The sequence below is a fragment of the Prinia subflava genome, chromosome Z (genome assembly GCF_021018805.1).
Source record: "Prinia subflava isolate CZ2003 ecotype Zambia chromosome Z, Cam_Psub_1.2, whole genome shotgun sequence".
Lineage (NCBI taxonomy): Eukaryota > Metazoa > Chordata > Aves > Passeriformes > Cisticolidae > Prinia > Prinia subflava.
The window spans coordinates 76,130,867-76,153,491 of NC_086283.1; the positions used below are offsets into that span (position 1 = coordinate 76,130,867).

At 48.8% G+C, this 22,625-nt stretch overlaps 1 protein-coding gene across 1 annotated transcript; it reads left to right on the forward strand.

Annotated features, from left to right (window-relative positions):
- Positions 1–1,136: 1,136 nt before the first annotated feature.
- On the forward strand, positions 1,137–22,150 carry PSTPIP2 (proline-serine-threonine phosphatase interacting protein 2). The gene is made up of 15 exons (XM_063422159.1): positions 1,137–1,210; positions 9,179–9,279; positions 10,896–10,973; positions 11,848–11,882; positions 13,363–13,469; positions 14,144–14,206; positions 15,071–15,169; positions 15,370–15,415; positions 15,807–15,886; positions 17,581–17,679; positions 18,176–18,272; positions 18,570–18,651; positions 19,328–19,362; positions 19,679–19,736; positions 20,257–22,150. The coding sequence occupies exons 1-14, from the start codon at positions 1,178–1,180 to the stop codon at positions 19,726–19,728; spliced, it is 1,005 nt and encodes a 334-aa protein (XP_063278229.1). The 5' UTR covers positions 1,137–1,177; the 3' UTR covers positions 19,729–19,736; positions 20,257–22,150.
- Positions 22,151–22,625: the final 475 nt, after the last annotated feature.

Consider the following 22,625-nt stretch of genomic DNA (forward strand, 5'->3'; position numbering starts at 1 on the left):
CCCAATATCCCATCTATCCCTGCTGTCTCTCAGTGGGAAGCCATTCCCCCTTGTTACTCTGTGCCCATGTCCAAAGTCCCTCTCCAGCTCTTTTGGAACACTTTTGGGTGCTTAATGGTGCTTTATGATGACAGTTTGTGCTCTCTTGTGTCAGGAGGCTATGCACAGGGTTAGTCTGCCTAAATCAGCCTCAGGTTTAAATTGAGCAGATTTATTTCAGTAAGTTGAAAATGCCTTTTTCACATCACTGGAGTGTTTTAGCTGTCCCTGTGTTCAAGCAGAGGCAGCAATTGAGTGTTGTGGGTGTAACTGAGGCATTTCAGTACACAGTATCTGATCTCCACTTTCATACTTTTCAAGCATTGCTCAGAGGTCCCTCATGGAGTGCCTTGTGTCAGACAATGGACCCTAGTAAACTGTGTGCGACATGCATTGTGTGTGATGAAGGAGGACTGTGTGTGTTCCGGAGCGGCTGGGGGGGCTCTGCCTGGAGAAAAGGAGGCTCAGGGGGGACCTTCTGGCTGTGCACAACTCCTGACAGGAGGGGACAGCCGGGGCGGTCGGGCTCTGCTCCCAGGAAACAGGGACAGGACAAGTAACAGCCTGCGGCTGTGCCAGGATAGGTTTAAATTGGATATTAGGAAAATTTCTTGACCTGGGGAGTTTTCCTGCCCTAGCACAGTCTTCTCAGGGCAGTGGTGAAATGTTCATCCTTGGTTTAAAAAGTCCTGTGGACGTATGAGACTTGCGTTAATGACGGGTTTGGCAGTGCTGGGCGAATGGTTGGACTCGATGACCTTGGAGGACTTTTGCAATCTAAGCAACTCCATGATTCCATGAAACCTTCCCAAATATTCCTGAAGCTCCGAGCCGGGCGGGAAGGGTATTGCAGGTGGCGTGGGCACGGCTGTGCAGCCGCCGGCTGAGCTGCTCCTGCTCCGCTCCGTCTTTCCCCTGGAAGCCGCGCTGCTCAGCGGGATCGGCCGTCGCGGATGGGTTTGTCCCCGGGCGCGCTGATCCCTTCCCCGCCGGTACCGCCTGCCGCAGCACGTCCCGCTCCTCGACCCGCGGGGGTCCGGGGCGGGAGCAGCCGTGCGTGGGAGGAGACTGCGCGGGGCGGGCCGGGCCGGGCCGGGCCGGGCAGGGAGCGGCGGAGCGCGGCGGTGGCGGCTGCAGGATGCGGGAGGCGCGGTTCAGGGACCACTTCTGGGTGAGTGGGAGCACGGCGGGACCGGGACAGCGGGGGGACAGCGGGGGCAGAACCAGCCGGAGCCGGTCGGCACAGCTGGAGGTGGAGGGATCACTGCTACCGGGTTAGAGTTGGCTCCAAAGCCAGCGATCGTAGTCGTGGGGTGACTTTACTGAATGCTCTTGGGTCGATAAAACACTGGCACAGGTTGCCCAGAGAAGCTGTGGCTGCCCAGTCCCTGGAAGTGTCCAAGAGCAGGTTGGACAAGGTTTGGAGCAACCGGGAATAGTGGAAGGTGTCCCTGCCCCTGGGAGGGGGTAGAATGAAATGGCTTTAAGGTCCCTTCCAACCCAAACCATTCTGGGATTCTGTGATCCCCAGCAGACACTGCCCAATGTGCATGTCTTGAGAGTTTTGGCTTTACAGCCTGCTCCATGCAGCCAGAGTAATCCCGGCAAGTTGGTGCTGCCTTACTGGAGAAAGTCAGTGCCAGGCTGAAGAGTTTAATATCATTAATTTGCCATTGGTGAATTACTTGGAGATATCATGGCAAAAAATGCTCTCTTGATGTGGAGCTAATCCTGGACTAGGAGCAAGTCACTCAGTGTAGTGCTGCTGCCAGCTATTTAGCCATGGGGGAAAACCCACAGTTCGGGGAAAACCGCAATTTATTCTTTTCGTCTGAATTACGCTTTTATAAAAGGAGAAGTGCAGAAAACCCACATATCTGCTGCAAAGCTTCAGCTCTATGGCTACTTGGTTCCTCTTGTGGTGGACCTTCATTCTAGGTATTGGCAACTAGGAAGTAGATTACCAAATTTGGTCTTTTGGGTGTGAAAATCTTCATCTGTTGATGGTTCTTCGGGTTTCCCAGATGTTGCCTGGAAGCAGCTCCCATCCTGTAGGATGTGGGAGAGAAGCACAGGCCCCAGGAAGAGCTGGTACCAAGTTTGGGGCTCCTGAGTGCTGAGGAGTAAGTGCAGAGCAACAGTGTCACCCAGCACCATTAGTAAGTTAACTGCATAGCATTGTCAAATATGTAAATCTCACACAGATGTCAAATCTGCAGAGAATAAAGCCAACTTTGCATCTGGCAGCTGCTTCCCAGCTATTTGTTACACAGTTTTCCACAGTGCTCCCTTTGCTTTGCAAATGCGCAGAGGGAGATTTTGAGGGTGCTGGCAGCACCCCCTGGGCTGAGGGAATAACTGTGATGCTAGGGAGACTGAGTCCACCGTTTGCCGTGCTTCAGTGGCACACTGGATTGAAGAAGAGCTTCTCACCGCAGGGCTGACCTTGGCTATTTCTGCCCAGTTTCTTCCTCTCCAGCAGTGGTGTGGTGCTTTTTGGAGGAGCGGACTCAGTGAGAGAAAACACCAGTACAGGTGCAGCCTCCAGCTCCCAAGACAAGGAGGATCTGGGGTGTTGCATGGGGCTCTCACCCCTGCTTGTTTACTTTTACTGTGAACACAGCTGTTTCCTGAATAATCTCTGATTCTTGCTGAGTCCCAAACCACTGGTGCTGCCAGGGATTTTTCCTGGGTTTTGTCCTTTCTGAAGACTGTGTGCTCCAAGCCTCCTGACCGAGGAAACGTGCCTGGGGCAGGCAGCTGGGGTGGAGGTTGGACGGGAACGTGATGGATGTGAGTCAGTGGAGAGACTGAGGCCCTTCTGTGGTCATTGGGCCTATGGAAAAGGCTGGTACCACCCTAAGCAGCTGCCACACCACGTACTAGTGACTGTGCATCAGCTGTGAGGGCTGGGGAGGAGGGGTGAATCAGGGTAGGAAGAAAAAAACCAAATCAAGACGAGGTGTGGAGGGCTACACATCCAGCTTCCACCTGCTTCTGGGTGCTGTGAGTGGGTACACACTTCCTCCTGCAATTTTCCTCCTAGATTGCTTTGTGTAAGGCAAAAAACAGAGAAGTCTTTGCTGAAGCAAGTGATTTCTTAGAATCATAGAAGCACAGAGCAGTTTGGCTTGGGAAAGACCTTACAAACCATCTAGTCCAACAGCCTGCTATGGTCAGGGACACTTTCCATGAGACTAGGCTGCTCTATGCCCTGTCTGACTTGGCCTGGAACACTTCCAGGGATGGTGTAGCCACAGCTTGTGTGGGTAACCTGTGCCTGTGTTTTAATACCCTCAATCATAAACAACCCAAACAATTCCTTCCTTATATTTAATATGAATCTCTTCCTTATATTTAATAATTTATTTTAAAACCATCATTCCTTGTCCTATCATTACAAAGAGGTTGGTGAGGCACAGCTTTCATCTTCCATAGGTTCCTGACCTGTCAGACAAGGTGAGACGAAGAGAGCCATTGCTGCATGATCCTGGGCAGGTGGCACATTCTGCCACACATTGTTCTTTAGTGGTGATGCTGGCTCAGCTTCAGACCTGATAGTCCAACAAAATGTCCACGTCCTTTTTTTTCCTCCCAAATTAACTCATCATCCCACTCTATCTGCAGAATCCCTAAATATTGGGAAAAATGTATATTACTTGGGTGGGTGCAATTTTCTTTGGTGGTTAGGACAGCCTGATGAGAAGGAGGAGACTTTGGGAGTGCTCCAGGGGAGGTATGCTCCAACTGATGGAACAAAGACTAAAAAATGTGCAAACTCTCAAATCCTAGGTCAGTTTTGGTATTTGATCTTCCAGCTTTGAAATGTGACTGGTTGTGCGTGATGACCTCCAAATTTCTTTGTGGGGATAGGTTAGTAAGGGTGAGGCCCTGGCACAGGTTGCCCACAGAAGCTGTGGCTGCCTCTGGATCCCTGGGAGTGTCCAAGGCCAGGTTGGACAGGGCTTGGAGCAACCTGGGATAGTGGAAGGTGTCCCTGCCCATGGCAAGGGGTGGAATGGGGTAGGTTTAAGGTCCTTTCCAACCCGAACCATTCTTGGATTCTGTGACTGTAGGCTTAGCTGCAGCTTTTAAACCCCAACAGTTCTGGTTCCTTCAGTGGGTGCTGTGTCTGCTTCTGCACTGGCTCCCCCTCCCTGCTGGAGTTGATGATGTGCTATTCCTGATCTGCTCTGTTGGGAAAACACAGGGGCGCTTGGCTCTTTGCACTGAAGTTTGCTCATGCTCTCAGGTCTCAATACAAGATAATGGATTTTCTTAAATAAAGAGGTTTGCTTTTTAGCACTCCACTGCAGCTCCTGCTTCCTCAGGGACAGAAGTCCAGACATGCCTGAAGCTGGACAAATTTTGCCCTGCATGCTCTGACTCCCATGCCACTCCCACAGGCCATGTATCCTGCCTGCCTGCGACGGAGTTGTACAAAAACAAAAATTTCCCAAAGCTCTTGTTTGTTTGCCCTTGCCCAGCCTGTAGTGATTGCCACAAATTGGGAGGCAAGCATGATGTTTTGTTTTCATTTGTTTTTGCAATCTGCTCTTCTTCTTTCACTATGTGAGATCTTTTTCACTTTTTTTCACTTTCTTAGTACATGCCTTGTTCACCACAGGCCTGTTCTTGCACATATTTTGAGTAAGCCAACAGCCTCGGGTCTCATCAGCGCACTTTGGTGCTGTAAAAATAGAAATGACAGTAATGCTAAGAAACACTCTAATTCTGATCTGTGGGCTAACAGGTTGCAACCTGGCGAGTGGAATTTTGGTAATTTTGCCTTCAATGAGACAATTCTCTGCTCCCTGCGATGTGTTTAACAATGCTGCTAAAACAAGCTGTGTCTGGGGGGATGCAGCCCTGGGTTCCTGGGTTTATTCCCTGGCTGCTCACTGATGGTGGCTGTTTCACTTCCCCTTTCCCCTGCTTGTCCTTCTTTAAACGGGCACTGGCCTGGTGGAACTTAGCAGCAGCATTGTGAAATCCCCAGGTCGTTGTTTCAAAGGAACAAGGTGGGGTTTGTGGGAAGAAGTCATTGCATCAAGGCAGAATGGTCCATTGCTTTTGGTGTCTCTGGGATGAGCAAGGAAGGTGTTGGTGTAGGGGAGGGATACTTCAAATTGAAAATTGCTAACTAAAAAGCTGCTTTTTGCAGGGTGCTGGACCCAGGTTTTGCAGCGAGGCCTTTTCTTCCCTGCAATGAGTTTTGTCAGTGCTGTTGTACCCTCCTGGTAGTGGGGTGGGGAGGAACAGCAACATTGTGCAGCCTCTCCTCACCCTGCTTCCTGCAGGCACCAGCACAGGCACTTCTCTTTGTCTTAGCAGCTGCTGCAGGACGCTGAGCGATTTTGAGGCTGCACTGACTGTGAGCAAGGACAGCACAGCCAGATACAGTTGCACAGTGTTTCTGACTACTAAAATAGTCATTGGCTCCTGGTGTGTTTCTCTAAGCATACAAGGCTGAGGAAACATACTAAGAGCTTGGAGTAAATACAGACCTTTTAAGAGATGGTCCATGAATAAATGCAGTGCCCCAAACCATCCAGTTTGGGAAGGTTGGGACAGGCTGATGGATGGCAGGAAGGCTCTGCAGGGGGATCTGGACAGGCTGTATTCAAGGGCTGAGGCCAGTGGTGTGAGGTTTAACAAGAACAAGTGCCAGATCTGGATTTGGGTCACCCAACGCCTGCAGCTCCCTGGGGCAGAGGGGCTGGAATGGGTCCTTTGGGAAGGGCCCTGGGGGTGCTGGTGCCAGCGGCTGGAGAGGAGCCCAGGGGTGCCCAGGTGGGCAAGGGGTCGATGGCCCCTGGGCTGTCCCAGCCACGGTGTGACACAGCCCCAGGGCAGGGCCCGTCCCCTGGGCTGGCACTGCTGAGGCACCTCCAGGGCTGGGGACAGCTCTGGGCCCCTCAGGACAAGAGACACTGAGGGGCTGGAGCGTGTCCAGGGCAGGGAACGGAGCTGGGGAAGGGGCTGGAGCCCCAGGAGTGGCTGAGAGAGCTGGGACAGGGGCTGAGCCTGGAGAAAAGGAGGCTCAGGGGGGACCTTGTGGCTCTGCACAACTCCTGACAGGAGGGGACAGCCAGAGGCATCGGGCTCTGCTCCCAGGGAACAGGGCCAGGAGGAGAGGGAACAGCCTCAGGCTGTGCCAGCGCAGGTTTAGATTGGATACTGGGGAAATTTCTTCATGGAAAGAGTTGTCCAACCCTGGCACAGGCTGCCCGGTGCAGTGGTGGAGTCCTCATCCCCAGAGAGATTTAAAAGCCATGTGGATGTGGCACTTGGGGAGATGGGTTAGTGGTGGGCTGGGCAGTGCTGGGGAGTGATTGGACTTCACGGTCTTAGACGGCTTTCCTAATTTAAACATTTCTATGTTCTGCGTTTCTCCAGTGCCATTTGCTTCGCAGGGTGTGTTGTCTGCAGGGGTTTTCCACGTAAAGTGGGGTAGAAGATGGAAGTGTCAAGCTCAGCAGCTTGCTGTGACTCATGACAGGATCATGACATGCTTTCACATCCTAAGGCAGAGCATTTTAGTCCCTCTTTTGGCTGAAAGTATAACCAAACCCCAAAACATGACAAGCAGCACACAAATTCCTTGTGGTTATTGAATTCATGGGGTGCAAATCCAGGCAGCAGATTAGGAAGCGGGGGCTGCATGTCCCATGAGCTTGGAAAACATCAGGTGCTGCTTTGTCACCTTGAAATCATCTGTTTGCAGTTTCCATGGGCTGTCCTCTAAATAGCACGTGGGCTCAGAACTCTGCCCAGCAGGGAGGACGAGGACAGATGCGAGCTGAAGAGTGGCAGGAGAGATCCTCATGTTCTGTTTGGGCAGGGCTTGGTGCAACTCTCCACCCTTCATAATTGCCTTTGGGTTAGTTTATTATGGTTTAAATCTTCTCTGTGCCCATGACTCTGTGCTTGCCATGTTGCACTTCCTCTTCCATTGCTGTTGCCAGCCCTGCCTTTGCAGTCACAGAATCTCAGAATGGTTTGGGTTGAAAGGGACCCTCAATTCCATCAAGGAAACCATCCAATTCCACCTCCTGCTATGGGCAGGGACACCTTCCACTATCCCAGGTTGCTGCAAGCCCTGTCCAGCCTGGCCTTGGACACTTCCAGGGATGGGGCAGCCACAGCTGCTCTGGGCAATCTCTGCCAGAACCTCACCATCTACACAGCCAAGAAATCCTTCCCAATATCCCAATTAACTCTACCCTCTGGCAGTGGGAAGCCATTTCTCCTTTTGGTGTCCCTCCATTCCTTGTCCCAAGTTCCTCTCCTGGAGCCCCTGTGGGCACTGGACAGGGCTCTGAGCTCTGAAGGCTCCCTGGAGCCTTCTCCAGGCTGAACATCCCCAGTCATGATGGTTCTTTTGACTCTTTCTGTGCCAAATTTGGCCAGGTTTGTGTACAACCCTGCCCAGCTCCACCTGGGTCAGGAGCTTCTCCTGTGGAAAACTCACACTGAGGAATTTAAAAGCCGTATAAATGTGGCACTTGGGGACATGGGTAGGTGAACGGCTTGGCAATGCCGGGGAACATTTAGGATCTCAGAGGGCTTTCCAACTTAAAGAATTGTGTGATTCTGTGTTTCATGTAACACCTTGCACCCTGAGGTCTGGTCCAGCCTTGGGTGCTTAGGAAATACACATGCTGTAATTAAATCCTCCTACTGTAGGAGGAAGAGTGATAAAACAAGGAGCTTAGTGCACATTATTGATGTATACTCCTGGTTTTCCCCTTGACCCTTCTGCCTGGCACAAAGAGCCCAGGAGTTCCAGGTAGCCAAAGAGGATGCAGGAGCCTCCAGGTGCCCCTGGATGAGCAGTGACAGGACTCTGACCCTCTCTCCTGCCTGGGCTTGCAGTGACCAGCAGTTGTGCTTTGCATCCATTTTGTTTCCTTTGAAAGTAGGAATAGGAGTTCAAGTTAGGTTGTTCCTGTGTTTTGCAAATGTAATGATGCTGGACTCCAGTGCAGTGTTTTCTCTTCACAGACCTGGTTAGTGAAGATGTGGAGCAACTTGAGAGCTGGTTGTGGATTTATCACATTTAACCTCATTCTGAATGGACATTTATACTTTGTAAATGAAGTTTGGTTTCTGCTTAGGTTCTAACTCCACTGTCCTGTCTTCCCGTGCAAAGCTGATCTGGGATACTTGTGTACTTTCTACCAGTCCCATTCCACATCTCCCTGTCAGTTCTTGCTTTCTGGTCACTGACAGTCAAGTACTTGAATAGGAAATTCCTCTTAACTAAACTCTTCCTTTGTCACAACTACCAGTCCTGTTCCTCCTTCTTTATTGCACCAGGAATAAACTCTTGAGAAATCCCCTCTTCTGCTGCCCACACTTTTATGCCAGATCTCCAAATACTCTCATCCTGGTTTTAACCATTTGCTGGATCTCTCCATCCTGCCACTATCCTCTTCAGGTTTCTTGATAACATTTTGTGGCTTTTGTTTCCTATTGCTGAGCTTCATACCTGCTCCTACTATTGCTCTCTTTTCTGCAGCCATGTGTAGGAATGGGGTAGAGTAAGTCAGCCTCCATCATTGCTGTTTCCTTTTCCTTTTCCTTTTCCTTTTCCTTTTCCTTTTCCTTTTCCTTTTCCTTTTCCTTTTCCTTTTCCTTTTCCTTTTCCTTTTCCTTTTCCTTTTCCTTTTCCTTTTCCTTTTCCTTTTCCTTTTCCTTTTCCTTTTCCTTTTCCTTTTCCTTTTCCTTTTCCTTTTCCTTTTCCTTTTCCTTTTCCTTTTCCTTTTCCTTTTCCTTTTCCTTTTCCTTTTCCTTTTCCTTTTCTCTTCCTTGTCCTCGTCCTCGTCCTCCTCCTCCTCCTATTCCTTCATGCATCACTGTAATTTATGTTTTTAAGTAGTAATTTGGAAGAAATAACTGACCCTTCAGAAGTTCTGTGGCAAGTGTGAGTGTCACAGATGTACTTTGTCTCAAATTGCCACCATTGTTCTCATTCTGGATTCTCTCCTAGTCCTAAAAGAAAAGATTTTATTTCAATAAAGAGGCACTTGTATGCTTTCTCCCACTGAGCCATGGCCTGTGAAAAGGCCTCAGGGGGTGGCAGTGGCTATGGATTGCACTGACAAGGACATGACTCCTGTTCCTGTGTTTTCAGAGCACGGATCTGACCAGCACAGTTGGCTATGACAGCATCATTCAGCATCTGAACGATGGCAGGAAGAACTGCAAAGAGTTTGAAGACTTCCTGAAGGAAAGGTAGGGAGTGCCTCTCACAGTGGATTGGGTTGAGCCTGGAAGTGGTGCTGTGGCACTACTCCTGGTGTTCCCCATTTGATTTCTGCCATGTTTCACTGATGTTAAAATGCAGTCCCATGAAGTTCACCTTGCTGTTTACCTTGCAGAGGACCAGGTTAGAAGATCTTGGCCTAGGAGAGCCATGACTTTGTGCTGTCTTTGTCTCTGTGCATTATGAGCACCCCACAGACTCAGAATTAAAAAGTGGTTGAGCTAGGTATTGCCGTTATTAATCAGAGGAGATGACCACAGAGGTTCTGTGGCTGCAAAAACAGCTGCGATGATCCAGCCATGTATTTTGCCTTCATGGTTCACCTAGTTAGCAGTGGCTAAATATGAAGAGCATTGTAGAACTATACATTGACTTAATGTCATTTTGGTAATGACAACTGGAGAAAACCAACCTCTGACTGCATGACTCAGTACAGAGCATCCTGGAACAAACAAAATGTGGATGAACAGGAGGAGAACTGCACTCAAAAGTGTCTCATGCACCCACATCTGTTCAGGCTGTAATCCCGTGTTCCAGGAAGATTTGGGCCTTCCACTTGAGGAAGTGGACCCTGAGAACCAAGTCTCACTCAATCGTGACAATGCAGGGGGTGCCAAAAGCCTCCTCTAGACCTTGTGCCCTCTTTAGTCTTGAAGGAGATGTAGGTTTGTGCTGAAGTGTCCAGCCAGGAGGAGATCAGAGGCTGGACCTGGATTTGCCACTCTCTGGACTTGGCCCAGTTATCCAGCATGGCTGTTACACAGTTCCAGCTATGGAGAATGTGCCTGCTGGATGTTTTCTCTCAAACAAAGTTCATGGGAATGTTGTTAAGTAGGAAAAAATCAATCTATAATGCTTTTTTTTCCCAATTTCTCTGTTAGCTTCTGGAGTTTTTAGAGGTAAAGTTGGTGAATTTCATTGCCAGACTCCAGAAATCAACCACACAGGGGTCTCCATCTGTGTTAGTAGTTAAGGCATTTAAGGTGTTATTTTTTTATCCAGTAAATGTTTTAATGGTAGCCTCTAGCAGTACTCGTTCCTTTCCACTGGCCACAAACAACTAGGGTTGCCCACATGGACAGAACTACATTTGACCAAGCTAGTCCAGCCCTGGTTGTCTGTAGTGATTTCAAAGCAGCTGCAAAGAACTGGTTGTTCTTACACTGAAACATATGGGCTCTCTTTTCCTCCTTCCTTTCTTCCAAGTGGGGGAGCTAATGTGGTCTCTCAAAGGTGTTATTTGTGCCACCTCACAAGATTTGTTCTCTTCTTCAGGTGCTCTCTGTAAGGATGAGTACCAGGTACAGAGAGTACTTATTGCTACACATTGACAGACGGCAGGGTTAGATGGGATATTGGGAAGGAATTCTTGGCTGTGAGGGTGGTGGGACTCTCTCTGGCACAGGTTTCCCAGAGCAGCTGTGGCTGCCCCATCCCCGGAAGTGTCGAAGGCCAAGTTGGACAGGGTTTGGAGCAACTTGGGATAGTGGAAGATGTCCCTGCCCATGGCGGAGGGTAGAACTGGATGAGCTTTCAGGTCCATTCCAAACCAAACCAATTGATGATTTCTCTCTTTACTCAACAGAGCAATTATAGAAGAAAAATATGGCAAGGAGCTCATAAACTTGTCAAAGAAGAAGCCCTGTGGGCAGACAGAGCTGAAGTAAGTTCACAGTTGCTTTTGTGGGTGTCCCTGAAGCAATGAAGGAGGAAGAGAAGGAAGGAAGCTGTGAGACCAAACAGAATTGAGATGTTATTGGAATGTTCAGAAGACGAGCTGAAATTGTTCTCATGAATGAGCAGTGCCCAGTTGGGTTCTAATTTGCTTTGAGTTGGAGCCCACCAAGTTCCCCATAGCCACAGATTAACCAAAGCACTGTAGATGCTCAGGGGGAGTGTGGCTGGTAGGTCAGCAGAAAGCTGAGGATAATGAGACCCTGATTTACCTTCGGACAGGTTTTGTAGCCAGAGGGAAGTACAGGTACTTCCTTGACTCAAACCATGCAAATCTTTAGAGCCCAGCATGCTGTGGCCACCACGGTTCGCTCCATTTCCCAAATGACCCTCAGTGCCTTCTGCTTCCTCCTTTGTTTCTGTACTCTATACATGCCCTGGTCATATACTTACAGTTTCATGTTGAGGTGTCACTTAAAATGTTTCTGACATCTTTACTGTGCAATATTAATAGGGAGAAAGGCTCCCTGCTTTCCCAACCTCTGGCAAACACACCATGTTGAAATTGTTAATCTGTGTCCAAATGATGGTTTTAGGAGGTTGCCAGAAACATTTGTCATGAAACTTTGAATTTTTAATGGCATCCAGAGTTCAGAAAGATGTAAAGTAGGTGTCAAACCAAGTGAACTCTGTTATACCTGCTGAGAGGGGAAAAAGCTGGAAGTAGTGAGAGCGTAAATAAACATGCATTGAGGTACTTTGGCCACTATTGAATGAACTCTGTTTTGGAAGAAGTGCTCTGCTGGTGCCTGTGCCTAACTGTGCTTTTCCACCCTTTTTAATGTCCTGCCTGTGTTTTTCAGCACCCTGAAGAGATCCCTTGACGTTTTCAAACAACGTAAGTAATTCTTTGTGTTTGCCAGGACACTCGGCAGCACAAAAGCCTGGAGGCAACTGCTTGGGAAGAAAAAAGCAGAGAAATCTCTAAAGCTGCGCAGTGCTGAGGCCAGGCATAGGCTGTACTGCTGGTTCATCTCAGTGTGTGGGGTTTGGGACAAAGTGAGCCAGGACATGTGTGGGACTGGAGACCCACAGGGCATCATTTTGGGATGTCTTGGGCTTTCAGGTCTGGCTAGAGCTCAGAGGTCATGTTTGTGCTGTACATAGGGAGCTGTGCATGGGAAGCTCATCTGGACTTTGTTGGACAGGCTTGTCCTCTTCACAAACACACTGTAACTCATACCTCATACCCCAAAACCTGGGGACAGCTCTGGAGGCCCCTCACAGCAAGAAGAACATTGAGGGGCTGAATGTGTCCATGGCAGGGAATGGAGCTGGGGAAGGGGCTGGAGCCCCAGGAGCAGCTGAGAGAGCTGGGACAGGGGCTCAGGCTGGAGAAAAGGAGGCTCAGGGGGGACCTTGTGGCTCTGCACAACTCCTGACAGGAGGGGACAGCCGGGGGGATCGGGCTCTGCTCCCAGGGAACAGGGCCAGGAGGAGAGGGAACAGCCTCAGGCTGTGCCAGCGCAGGTTTAGATTGGATACTGGGGAAATTTCTTCATGGAAAGAGTTGTCCAACCCTGGCACAGGCTGCCCGGTGCAGTGGTGGAGTCCTCATCCCCAGAGAGATTTAAAAGCCATGTGGATGTGGCACCTGGGGAGGTGGGTCAGTGGTGACCTTGGCAGTGCTGGGGGAATGGTTGAACTTGAGTATCTTAAGACGGCTTTTCCAGCCTAAGTGACTGTGTGATTGCAGCTGGAGCATCTAAAAGATGGTGCTTTGGCCAGTGTACATTGTCATGTGTCACATCGTGCCACGGTACCATCAGACAGCACCTTGAGGGTGAGCAGTCTGCTATTCTGTGCCCAGTCCATCCTTTGCCCATTCCAGGTTTCTTCGCTGCCCCTGTGGACCTCTCTGACACAGCTCTGCCCTCACCATTGCTGATAGTTCAGAGCTGTGGGTTCACAGCAGCTTTGGGGTTGAATCAGGAGCTGGCATTTGGCTTTGCTCCTGTGGTGGACTTGCTGGGGTGGTGTTTCAAAATGTGGCTGCTCACCTTAGCAAGAGAAGGCTGAGATTGTTTTAGCCTTCATTTTTCTGTGCTCCAAGTTGTTGCATGCTGGCCTGGGGCAATGCAGTGTGTTGAAACATGCCTAGATTTACTTGCATGAGGGGGAGAGTTTTCTCAAACAGGGAGCAGGTCCCAGCAGGACTTATCCTTACATTGGTGAGCACTGCTTGGAGGCTGCTTCAAACAAGCTGGACCTTTTTCACTTTTCTGAAAGGGGATGTGTGATGTGTTCTAAACTGATTTGAGAAACAGTCTCTTTAGGAATATATAGGTATAAATACTGAATTTGTTTTCTCTTTGCAGAGATAGACAATGTGGGACAAGGTCATATCCAGCTGGCGCAAACACTTCGGGAGGAAGCAAAGAAGATGGAGGACTTCAGGGAAAAGCAAAAGCTGCATCGGAAAAGGGTCAGGCACTGTGAGATGACGTGCCTTCCTGCAGGGTGTGGGTCTTGCCCCAGCAAGAGTGTCATGCCCCATGGCATATCACCAGGATGTCTCATGCCATGTCCCAGCCCCTGCCATGCCCCCACTGCCCATGCTGCTGGGGAAGTACTGAGCTCCTTCCTATGTGTTGTAACTGTGTTGAACTGTGTAGTAACTTCCAACTTCCTTCTTCTCACTTCCACGTCTTCTTTGTGTGGTTTTTGGGGCCAGCCACAGCACTGGAATATTTTTAAAGCATTTGTTTATGGTGCTCTGTGATCTCCTTAGAGGCTGCTAAAATGGCCAAGCCTTTGAACTTCTTCTGACTCGAGATTCCTTTGTCTGGAAAACCAGGGAGAACTGCTAGAACCAGGGAATGGTTTGGACATAGAGGAGGGGAACAGGCTTCCCAGTTTTGCCAGAGTCTATGGAGGTGATACAGTACTATATATTGCTAGGATTTAGTTTGTAGAGCTCTTTTGTATACACAATTCAAGGCTTAGGCAGAAGCACAAAAGATGAGTTTTGTGAAGATGATTTGGGTGCTTGAAGGTCTTTAAACACCTCTCATTGTGGTCTGTGGCTCATCCTCTTCTAAGCCACACAGTGTCCTGGAGCTTTGACAGTCAGTGACATGATGTCTGTTGTCTTCACAGATAGAGCTGATAATGGAGGCAATTCACAAAAACAGGAATCTTCAGTACAAGAAGACCATGGAGGTAAAGCAACTGTGCTTCTGTGCTCCCCATATAGATTAATGCTGCTCACACACACACACACAGAGCACTGGGACAGGCTTAAATGAGAGAGGTTTCCTCCTCTCCTGTGGCTCTTCGTGCCGTGTCTATGTGAGTGGTGTGCAGGGTGTGCTCAGAAACAGTGAGGAGCATGCCAAAGACATGGCTAATGGTAGCATTGCAGGGTTGGATACAAATGGTTTAGAATTAGAGAATTATTCAGGTTGGAAAAGGCCTCTAAGATGCATGAGTCCAACCATTTGCCCAGCACTGCCAAGCCCAACACTAAGCCATCTCCCCAAATGCCACATCACACCTTTTTTGAACACTTCCATGGATGGTGACTGTACCACTGCCCTGGGCAGCCTGCTCCAGGGCATGAAAACCCCTTCTGTGACGAAGTTTTTCTGAATATCTACTCTAAACCTCCTCTGATGCAACCTGAGCCCACTTCCACTTGTCCTGTCCTTGTTCCCTGGGAGCGGAGCTTCACTCCTACTTGGCTGTCCCCTCCTGTCAGGGAGTTGTGCAGAGCCAGGAGGTCCCCCCTGAGCCTCCTTTTCTCCAGGCTGAGCCCCTGTCCCAGCTCCCTCAGTTGCTTCTCATCAAACTTGTGCTCCTGTCCATTCCCCAGCCCTTCTCTGGACATGCCCATGGCCTTGATTGCCAGGAGCTTTTCACCCCAATCCAAGAGCAGCCTGCCTTGCAAGGCTTTTCCCAACCTGCAGGGCACCTTTTGTGCCATCCCCTGCTCTGCAGGCAGCCTGTTCCCTCGCAGGCTGAGCTTTTCCCCAGGGCGTCCCCTCGAGGTGTGTCTGCATCGGGCTCTTCTGGTGTCTGTCCTAGGCCAAGCGTCTGTACGAGCAGCGCTGCCGGGACAAGGACGAGGCGGAGCAGGCTGTGCACCGCAACGCCAACCTGGTCACGCAGAAGCAGCAGGAGAAGGTATGGGAAGTGGGTGGCCACTGCGTAGGCGGGGAAAGGGATGTCTCTTCTTGTAGCTCCCATGCTCCACAGCTCTTCTCCTTGCTCTGGGGTTTGGGGTGGGATGGGGTGGCTGAAGATGTTCCCCAGTGAGGCTGCAGTGCCATTGGTGATGCACCCAGCCTCTTCTCCACCTTTCTTGTCTCTACTGTTTTTGGCAGCTGTTCCTGAAGCTGGCTCAGACGAAATCAGCACTGGAGGACACTGGTGAGTGTGGAAATGCCATGTTGGGAGGGTGAGGGGAGTGTTTGCAGGGGCAGGAGGTTGTGAAGCCATGGCATGACTCATGAGTGAGCTCCAGGTCTTGGGTCATGGAATTCCTCAGAAACACATGCCTGAGACAGCAGCCGTGGGCAACTTCCTTGCCTGCATGGCCCTGCTGAAGCCATGTCCCTTCTGCTTTATTCTTGATCTCCCAGCCTTTTCAGCCTTTCTCCCAGCTACCTTCTAGTGAAAGGATTTTTTTTAATGAATGTCAGCCATGGAGTCACAGAATCATAAAATTATTGGGGTTGGAAGGGACCTTAAAGGTCATCTCATTCCAACCCCACTGCCATGGATAGAGACACCTTCAGCCAAAATACGATTTGCCTCGCAGACAGGAGTTACCAGCAGAGTGTGACCACAATGGAGAAGATCCGGGAAGAGTGGCAGAACGAGCACATCAAAGCTTGCGAGGTAAATGCCCCTACACACATCCACGTGGCAGTGTGGTCCTCTGGGTTTGCAGTCCTGGCAGTGCAGATTTGCTGTCTGTGTATTCCCCTGGCAGTGAAGCAGCAAGATGTATTGCAGCTAACCCGGTGTGTGTGTGTCAAGCATGGCTTCTGGATTCAAGGCCCCACTGCTTCAAGGTTTCTGCTATTAATAATTATTTTTCCACCACCTTCTAAAATTGACAGAGTCAAGGTAATGACATTTTTGTCCACTAGCTGCTTGCATGTGTAGTGTGGCTGTCACCTTGAACAGCTGTGGTCACTTCTGGATACTTGGTGACTCCAGGCCAGTATGTCCTGGCAGACTGTCTTAAACTCTGGAAGACTTTACATGACTTTTCAGCAGAGGCTGGTGGTGGCTAGAGATGCATGTGAAGCCATCTCCATATGCACATGGTGCCAAGAGCTCCATACCTTGTTTCTCACAGGTCATGCAGTAGTGGGGGAACCCCTCTGAGTGGGTGTATCATGCAAAAGCAGACTGCCTCACAGAGAAGTGGTCCAGCAGGGATTTCTAGCACATGCTGGGGAACTCCAGACTGGTAGCAAGAGGGCTGAGCAGCTGCTCTGCTGCTGGCCTGTGATCTGTGACCGAGCGATGGACAGGGATTGCGAAGACAGATTTTATTCCAGATCTTCTTCAGGCTTGCAACCAGCTTTCCCATTCCTAGCTGTGCTGATCCTTTCCAAGTTGCCTCTCTTCAGGCTGCTATTCTACTTTTCCCTTCTGAACTGGAATTTGCTGTCTGTTTTGTGTGGTGTGCGTGGGTGTCTTCTTTGGAAGCCTCTAGGATGGGGACACAGTTTGTTGGTGGCTTGGCAGTGCTGGGTTAGTGGCTGGACTCGATGTTCTTAGCTTTTCCAACCGTAACGATTCTGTGGTGGGGAGTAGAAAGCAGCAGTTTCACTTTTGCCGATGGATGATGTGGAAGTTTTCCTGTCCTTGTGTTGCAAAGGTTGTAAGTGGTAACAAGTGTGGATGTTCATGGAATTTTTTAAAGCGTGTGAAATTGAGGCAGCAGATTTTAAAAGGGTTTAAACCTGCTTGGAAAAGGGCTGGGCAGAAAAGAACAAGACCAACCGGTCAATACATCTCTGTTTTCATACATCCCCAAGCATTTTTTCATTGCTCCATGAGGAGCATTGATTCATTTCCACTGAAAATGGAAATGTTAAAAAAAAAAGTACATGTGGCATTTGGAGAAATGCGTTAGTGCCTTGGCAGTGCAGGAGTAATGGTAGGATTTGATGATTTTAGAGGGCTTTTCCAACCTAAATGATTCTGTGATTTAAGAGTGCCTGTGTAATGGAAGTGGGCTGGGACCACAGGAGCACAGAGTACCTTGGGAACCTGTACTGCCTTTAGGAAGCTGCTTCATTTCCCCAGAGGCAGAAATGTGCTGGGTGGTCCCCTCCCCATTAATGCTGCAGATTTTCCAAGCTTAGTACTCACCTTTGAATTACCTGGTTGCATAGAGGGATTATTTCTCCTCTGTACAATCTGGAGTCTCACGGCTTCCTTGTTTCCTGCAGAAGACCAACACCAACTGCTCCTGGCACTTAGATTTCTTTTGTGGGGATGAGAAGTAATTAGGACAAAAGAGATTTGCCCTCATTTTAAAAATGTTATGGACAGTTTTGTCTGTGTTGTTTCAGTTCTTTGAGACTCAGGAGTGCGAGAGGATCAACTATTTCCGTAATGCCCTCTGGCTCCACGTCAACCAGCTCTCCCTGGGCTGTGTCCAAAATGATGAGGTACCTCAACTGAAAATCTTAATTTTTCTGTGTAGAAAGCAAAACCCAATTTGTTTTCCTGGGCACAAAACTGTGTTACATCCGAGTTGGGCTGTGGCCCTTGACTGACCACAGACACTGGCATGAGTGGGCAAGGATTGGCCAAAACTCTTGCAAATGAGGTTTCCTCTGGGATTCCCACATGTTTTGAGGGTGGTGAGGCCCTGGCACAGAGAAGCTGTGGTTGCCCCAGGATCCCTGGAAGTGCCCAAGGCCAGGTTGGATGGGGCTTGGAGCATCCTGGGATAGTGGAAGGTATCCCTGCCCATGGCAGGGGGTGGAATGGGGTGGGCTTTAAAGTTCCTTTCTGACCCAAAGTATTCTGGGATTCTGTGATTCCCCTGACACTGAAGCTTGTGTAAGTATGGGCTTTCACCCTATGTGTGGTAAGAAATTTGGAAAAAGCCTTGTTTTTTGACCTGATGTATACAAATGCACTTTATTTCCCTTTTTGCAGAAATATGAGGAAATCCGCAAGAGTTTAGAAATGTGCAGCATTGAGAAGGATGTTGATTTTTTTGTAAATTTACGCAAAACTGGAAGTTTGGCTCCAGGTAAGAGCTTAGTAGAATCTTAGAAAGTAGTGCTGACTGCTGTGTACTCCTCATGGAGCTGGCTGCTCTTGTCAGCATCATTTTGTGTGCAGAAAACACTCATTTTGCGTTTCATTCATTGCCATGTAGCACTAGTCTCTGCCACTTTTGACAGCCCCTGGAGATCACAGTCCCATTTTTTAGTTTCCCAGTCAGCATTTTCTTAGAGAGGGGAAAAAATTAGCAGCTGAATGTTGGTATAGCAAATATTTTCTGTCTGTAAGAGGCTTATACTTCACTACAATCAACTTTTCCTAGCTCCTGTTGTTTATGAAAACTACTATAATGCCCAGAGAAATGTGACTCCTGCGAGAAGTCCAGCTCCTGTACCTATATCAAGGTAAGATGTGTAACGTACAACTGCAACTGTTATTGCAAATGATGCTCGCACCCTCAAAACAGGCATATTTTGTTCCTTTCAATCTATTGGAAGCTTGACTTAAGGGTATTAGAGGACAATATTTGCTTGCATGGGTCTTGGTATGATCTGTCTGTCTGAGGAGAGTTAAAAGCATTTGTGGGTGAAGGGAGGAAATGCAGAGCTGGATTCACTCTCGTGGGAGAGAAGCTGGGCAGGGAGGACATGGTGGAGGGTTTTTCTGTCAGGGCCAAGGTGATGACTGGGGCCAATACTCAAGCTGAGGATGAATTGCCACTCTGGCTGCCACACTGAGAGGAGTCACGTCCAATAGCAGCTTCCTGATGTCTCACTCTGGGCAAAGGCATGTACAAAGACATGCCCTGAAGCTCACTTGTGAATTTTTCCCCGAGTCGGTGCTTTCTAGTTGTTTTTCCCTCTCCCCCACTGTGTCAGGTTCAATTCCTGTGGGCTGCCAACTGGGCTGTGGGTGGTGAGCCTACCATGACTTGCCTTGTCAGGTCTCTGTAATGCCCAGGCTGGCCAAACCTCTTGCCCTCCCACCAGCTCTGGGAGGGTGCAGCTGGGCTGTGCAGAACCAGGGCAAAGGGATCTCTTAGCCACGCAGATACTCAGCTCTGTGTTTGCTTCTGTGCAGGAGGGGACCGCTGCCCACCCCGAGCAGTGCACCAGGTGAGTGAGTTATTGCTTCATGGGCTTTCTGGCCACACAGAGGAGCTATCCCTTCAGCCCTTGCCCAAAGTCCCTTTCCAGCTCCTTGGATGCCCTTTAGGCACTGGAAGGAACTCTGAGGTTTCCTTGGAGTCTTCTCTTCTGCAAGTGAACATCCCCACCAGCTCCTCCCAACCTGGCTTGAGCCTCATTCACTCTTGCATCCTATCCCTTTAACATGGATGGCCAGTGTGTTGTGCTTCTGCTCTGTTTAAAGTCACATAATGAGCACTTCTCATAGGAAACCTGCAGGCATTTTTTGTGCTCTGTGTTTCAGGGGAGCCTGATTATGCCACAGTTGATGGCTACAGCTTGGTGCATTTCTAGCAGTCACAGTAAGTACCCACTTCTGATGAACAAATGAGAGTTAAAAGAAACATGGGGAGGAATTTTTTAACTGGGCAGATAGTAATATGACAAGGGGGAGTATTTTTATACTAAAGGAAGGTAGGTTTAGATCATCTAGAAGGGAGAAATTCTTTTTTGCAAGAGTGGTGAGGCCCTGGCACAGGCTGCCCAGACAAGGTGTGACTGCCCTATCCTGGAAGTGTTCTAGGCCAAGTTGGACTGGGCTTGGAGCAACCTGGGATGGTGGAAGGTGTCCCTGCCCATGGCAGGGGTGTTGGAATTAGATGGTCCTGACTGTCTATTCCAACCCAAACCATTTTGGATTCTGTAAGAAAGGATTTAATATGCAATGATGCTACACAGAGGAGCGGCAGTGGAGAAAGAAAGACCATCGGTTAAGGAATGACATTCTGAGGTGACTGACTGGAAGTGACGCTCCTGTCAGCCCCTCCCATCGCTTGTCTGCACTTTACCTGTTGTTCAGACACTGTTGATGCTGTTCTCTAGGGTTTCCAGAAGGCAGGAGACACTGTTGGTCTGATCAGCGTGGCAGAGATGGTGTTTTCAGTTATTCCCAGACACACAGAGCTGAAGTGCTTCTCCTTTTCAAGAGAATATTTGAGGACTCCAGTAATTATTTGTACAATCAGAAAGCGCTTACTAAAAATCTATGCCTTTGATCAGCAAACTCCTTGTATGGATCTTCACACTTAGAGGAAGAAAAGGACTAGACACGGGTGATTCTGTAAGAAGTTTTTGATTTGAAGTTCTTCTAAAGTGCAGCCATCTGGAATCTCCCACTCTCTAGATAACTAAGAAGATGTATGTGCTGAGAGGAGTGCTGCACGAGCTTTGGGCATGCTGGCTTGTGTTCAGGGTATGTGCATCCCTCTCAGATCTCAGGTTTTGCCTATTCCTAAGGGCTTTCGCCTGCTCTAAAGTCTTTCATTAGTGGGGATTAAATATGTAATTTAGGTGAAATTTTACTCATATGTGTCAGAAATCTTGCTTAGAGGGCCACCAGCAGTTCCACTGTGTATCTGGCTTAGCTGTAGCTGTGCTCCAGGCTGAAGTGCTGACCCTGGAAGCTGATTTGATGAACCCCAGGGAGGGGCTGTGTCACATCCAACCTGCTGGGAGGTCCCAGGAAGGATCTGAAGGAATTCATTCAACTCTTCCAACCACCTCTCTGATTGAGGGTCTTGTGAGCTTTTAGGTTTATCAGGTTGTCCCTGATAAGCTCTGGAGACCAGGCTGGATGGGGCTTGGAGCAACCTGGTCCAGTGGAAAGTGTCCCTTCCCATAGCAGGCAGTTGGAACTGGTCCCTTTTGAGAGTACCTAGAAACAGAAGCCAGACACAATTAAGAGAATAAAAAGCAGTTATATTTATTGAAGGGCCTTCAGGTACATTTGGGGCAGACAAAGCACCCCCAGGGGCTACACCCAAAATGGACCACCGGTCATGGATTTTCACACTTTTATACGTTTGGTCCATTTGCATATTGAGGGTTAATCTTCCAATTACAGCTTCATGTAATGAAGTGATTTACCCCAAGCTTGCTGCCCCCAACTCACTTGTTTACATTTCTCCGGGCCTGAGACAGTGAGGTGTCCTTGATTCCCAGGCCTAGAGCAGAATTGTTTTGTCTGACCAAAGCAGGAAAGCAGTAGGGAACACTGTATAAAGAATTGCAGGATTACAAATATATGAAAAATACAAAAGCTACAATCCTAAGGCATCAGAACTAGGTGGTCTTTAAGGTCCCTCCCAACCCAAACCCTCCTGGGCTTCTCTGATTCTATGATTTAATTAACTTCTGTGATTCTCTGAAGTTTGGACTTGTTCTGACTATGCACGATTGGAAACAAACTGCTGGAGCCATGAAACTTGTTTGCTGACCACATCTCTTGAAAGTTCCTGCTCTTGTTGCTGCCACATGTATAGATATGATTATGGCTTTGATTCAGAAGCTTACGTGCCTCAGGGCTGCTGGTGTCTCTGATGTCCCTGTGTGCAGTTCTGCTTCACTGCTCCTCGCTGCCTTATGACACTGGATACAGGGACACAGGTTATGGGGATAAACACGCAATTTACCTGTCTAAACCTGGTGTCAGGTCACTAACCTGGAGCAACAGGATTTGCTGTTTTTACGATGTTTTTCAAGTTGAATCTGAATGGCTTCAGCATGTGCCTCAGCCTGACAGTTCTTGGAGCTTTTACTGGATTTATTTGTGTGGGGAAGATGACACTGAGCTCTAACATCTGCCCTGATGCCTCACAGTGAGCTGTGCAGAGTGCACATGCCAAGGAATCAGCTATTTATTTCTGAAAGACCAAGGATACAAATACTTTTCTGAAGGAGCCTGCTGTAGTCTTAGTTCTATAAATATATATTTAAAAAAAAGTAAGTTTTGAATCTGGTGTTCTGGTTGTGTTCTTTTTTAAAGTTGTCATGTTCACTTTCTGTTGGGAATGGGTTTGGGATCCATGCAAAGCATCCTAGTGTCTCCTGGATGGAAACCTACAAGATCATATCCTTGATCAGCCTTTGTTTCAGTCCTTGCTCAATACCAACATAGTGGTGGGAGAAAACACCCCAAAAGAGAATGGCTTGAGAAATGCTTATGATTAGCCATGAGCTGCAGACCATGCAGGGCTGTTTGCCCTGAAGGAATATCTGCTCAAAAACTTGCATGGTTTCTTTTCTGGGATTTTTCCACTGACTGAGCATAATAGTTGCTGTTTGGCTTTTCTGGATGTAGAGGTCCCCAGTGAGGCTAAAACTTGGCTTGCACATTTACTAAAAGTACAGAAGTAATCCCAAAATCGGGGTGCTGGGGAAGGTTTCTCCCTACATCTGTGTACAGTTTACCT

Bases quoted from the DNA above. Each gene is read 5' to 3' on its own strand.
- PSTPIP2 (XM_063422159.1), top strand. From the start codon at position 1,178: ATGCGGGAGGCGCGGTTCAGGGACCACTTCTGG. The intron at 1,211-9,178 runs GTGAGTGGGAGC...CTGTGTTTTCAG, and splicing joins GGTTCAGGGACCACTTCTGG to AGCACGGATCTGACCAGCAC. The intron at 15,170-15,369 runs GTATGGGAAGTG...TGTTTTTGGCAG, and splicing joins CGCAGAAGCAGCAGGAGAAG to CTGTTCCTGAAGCTGGCTCA.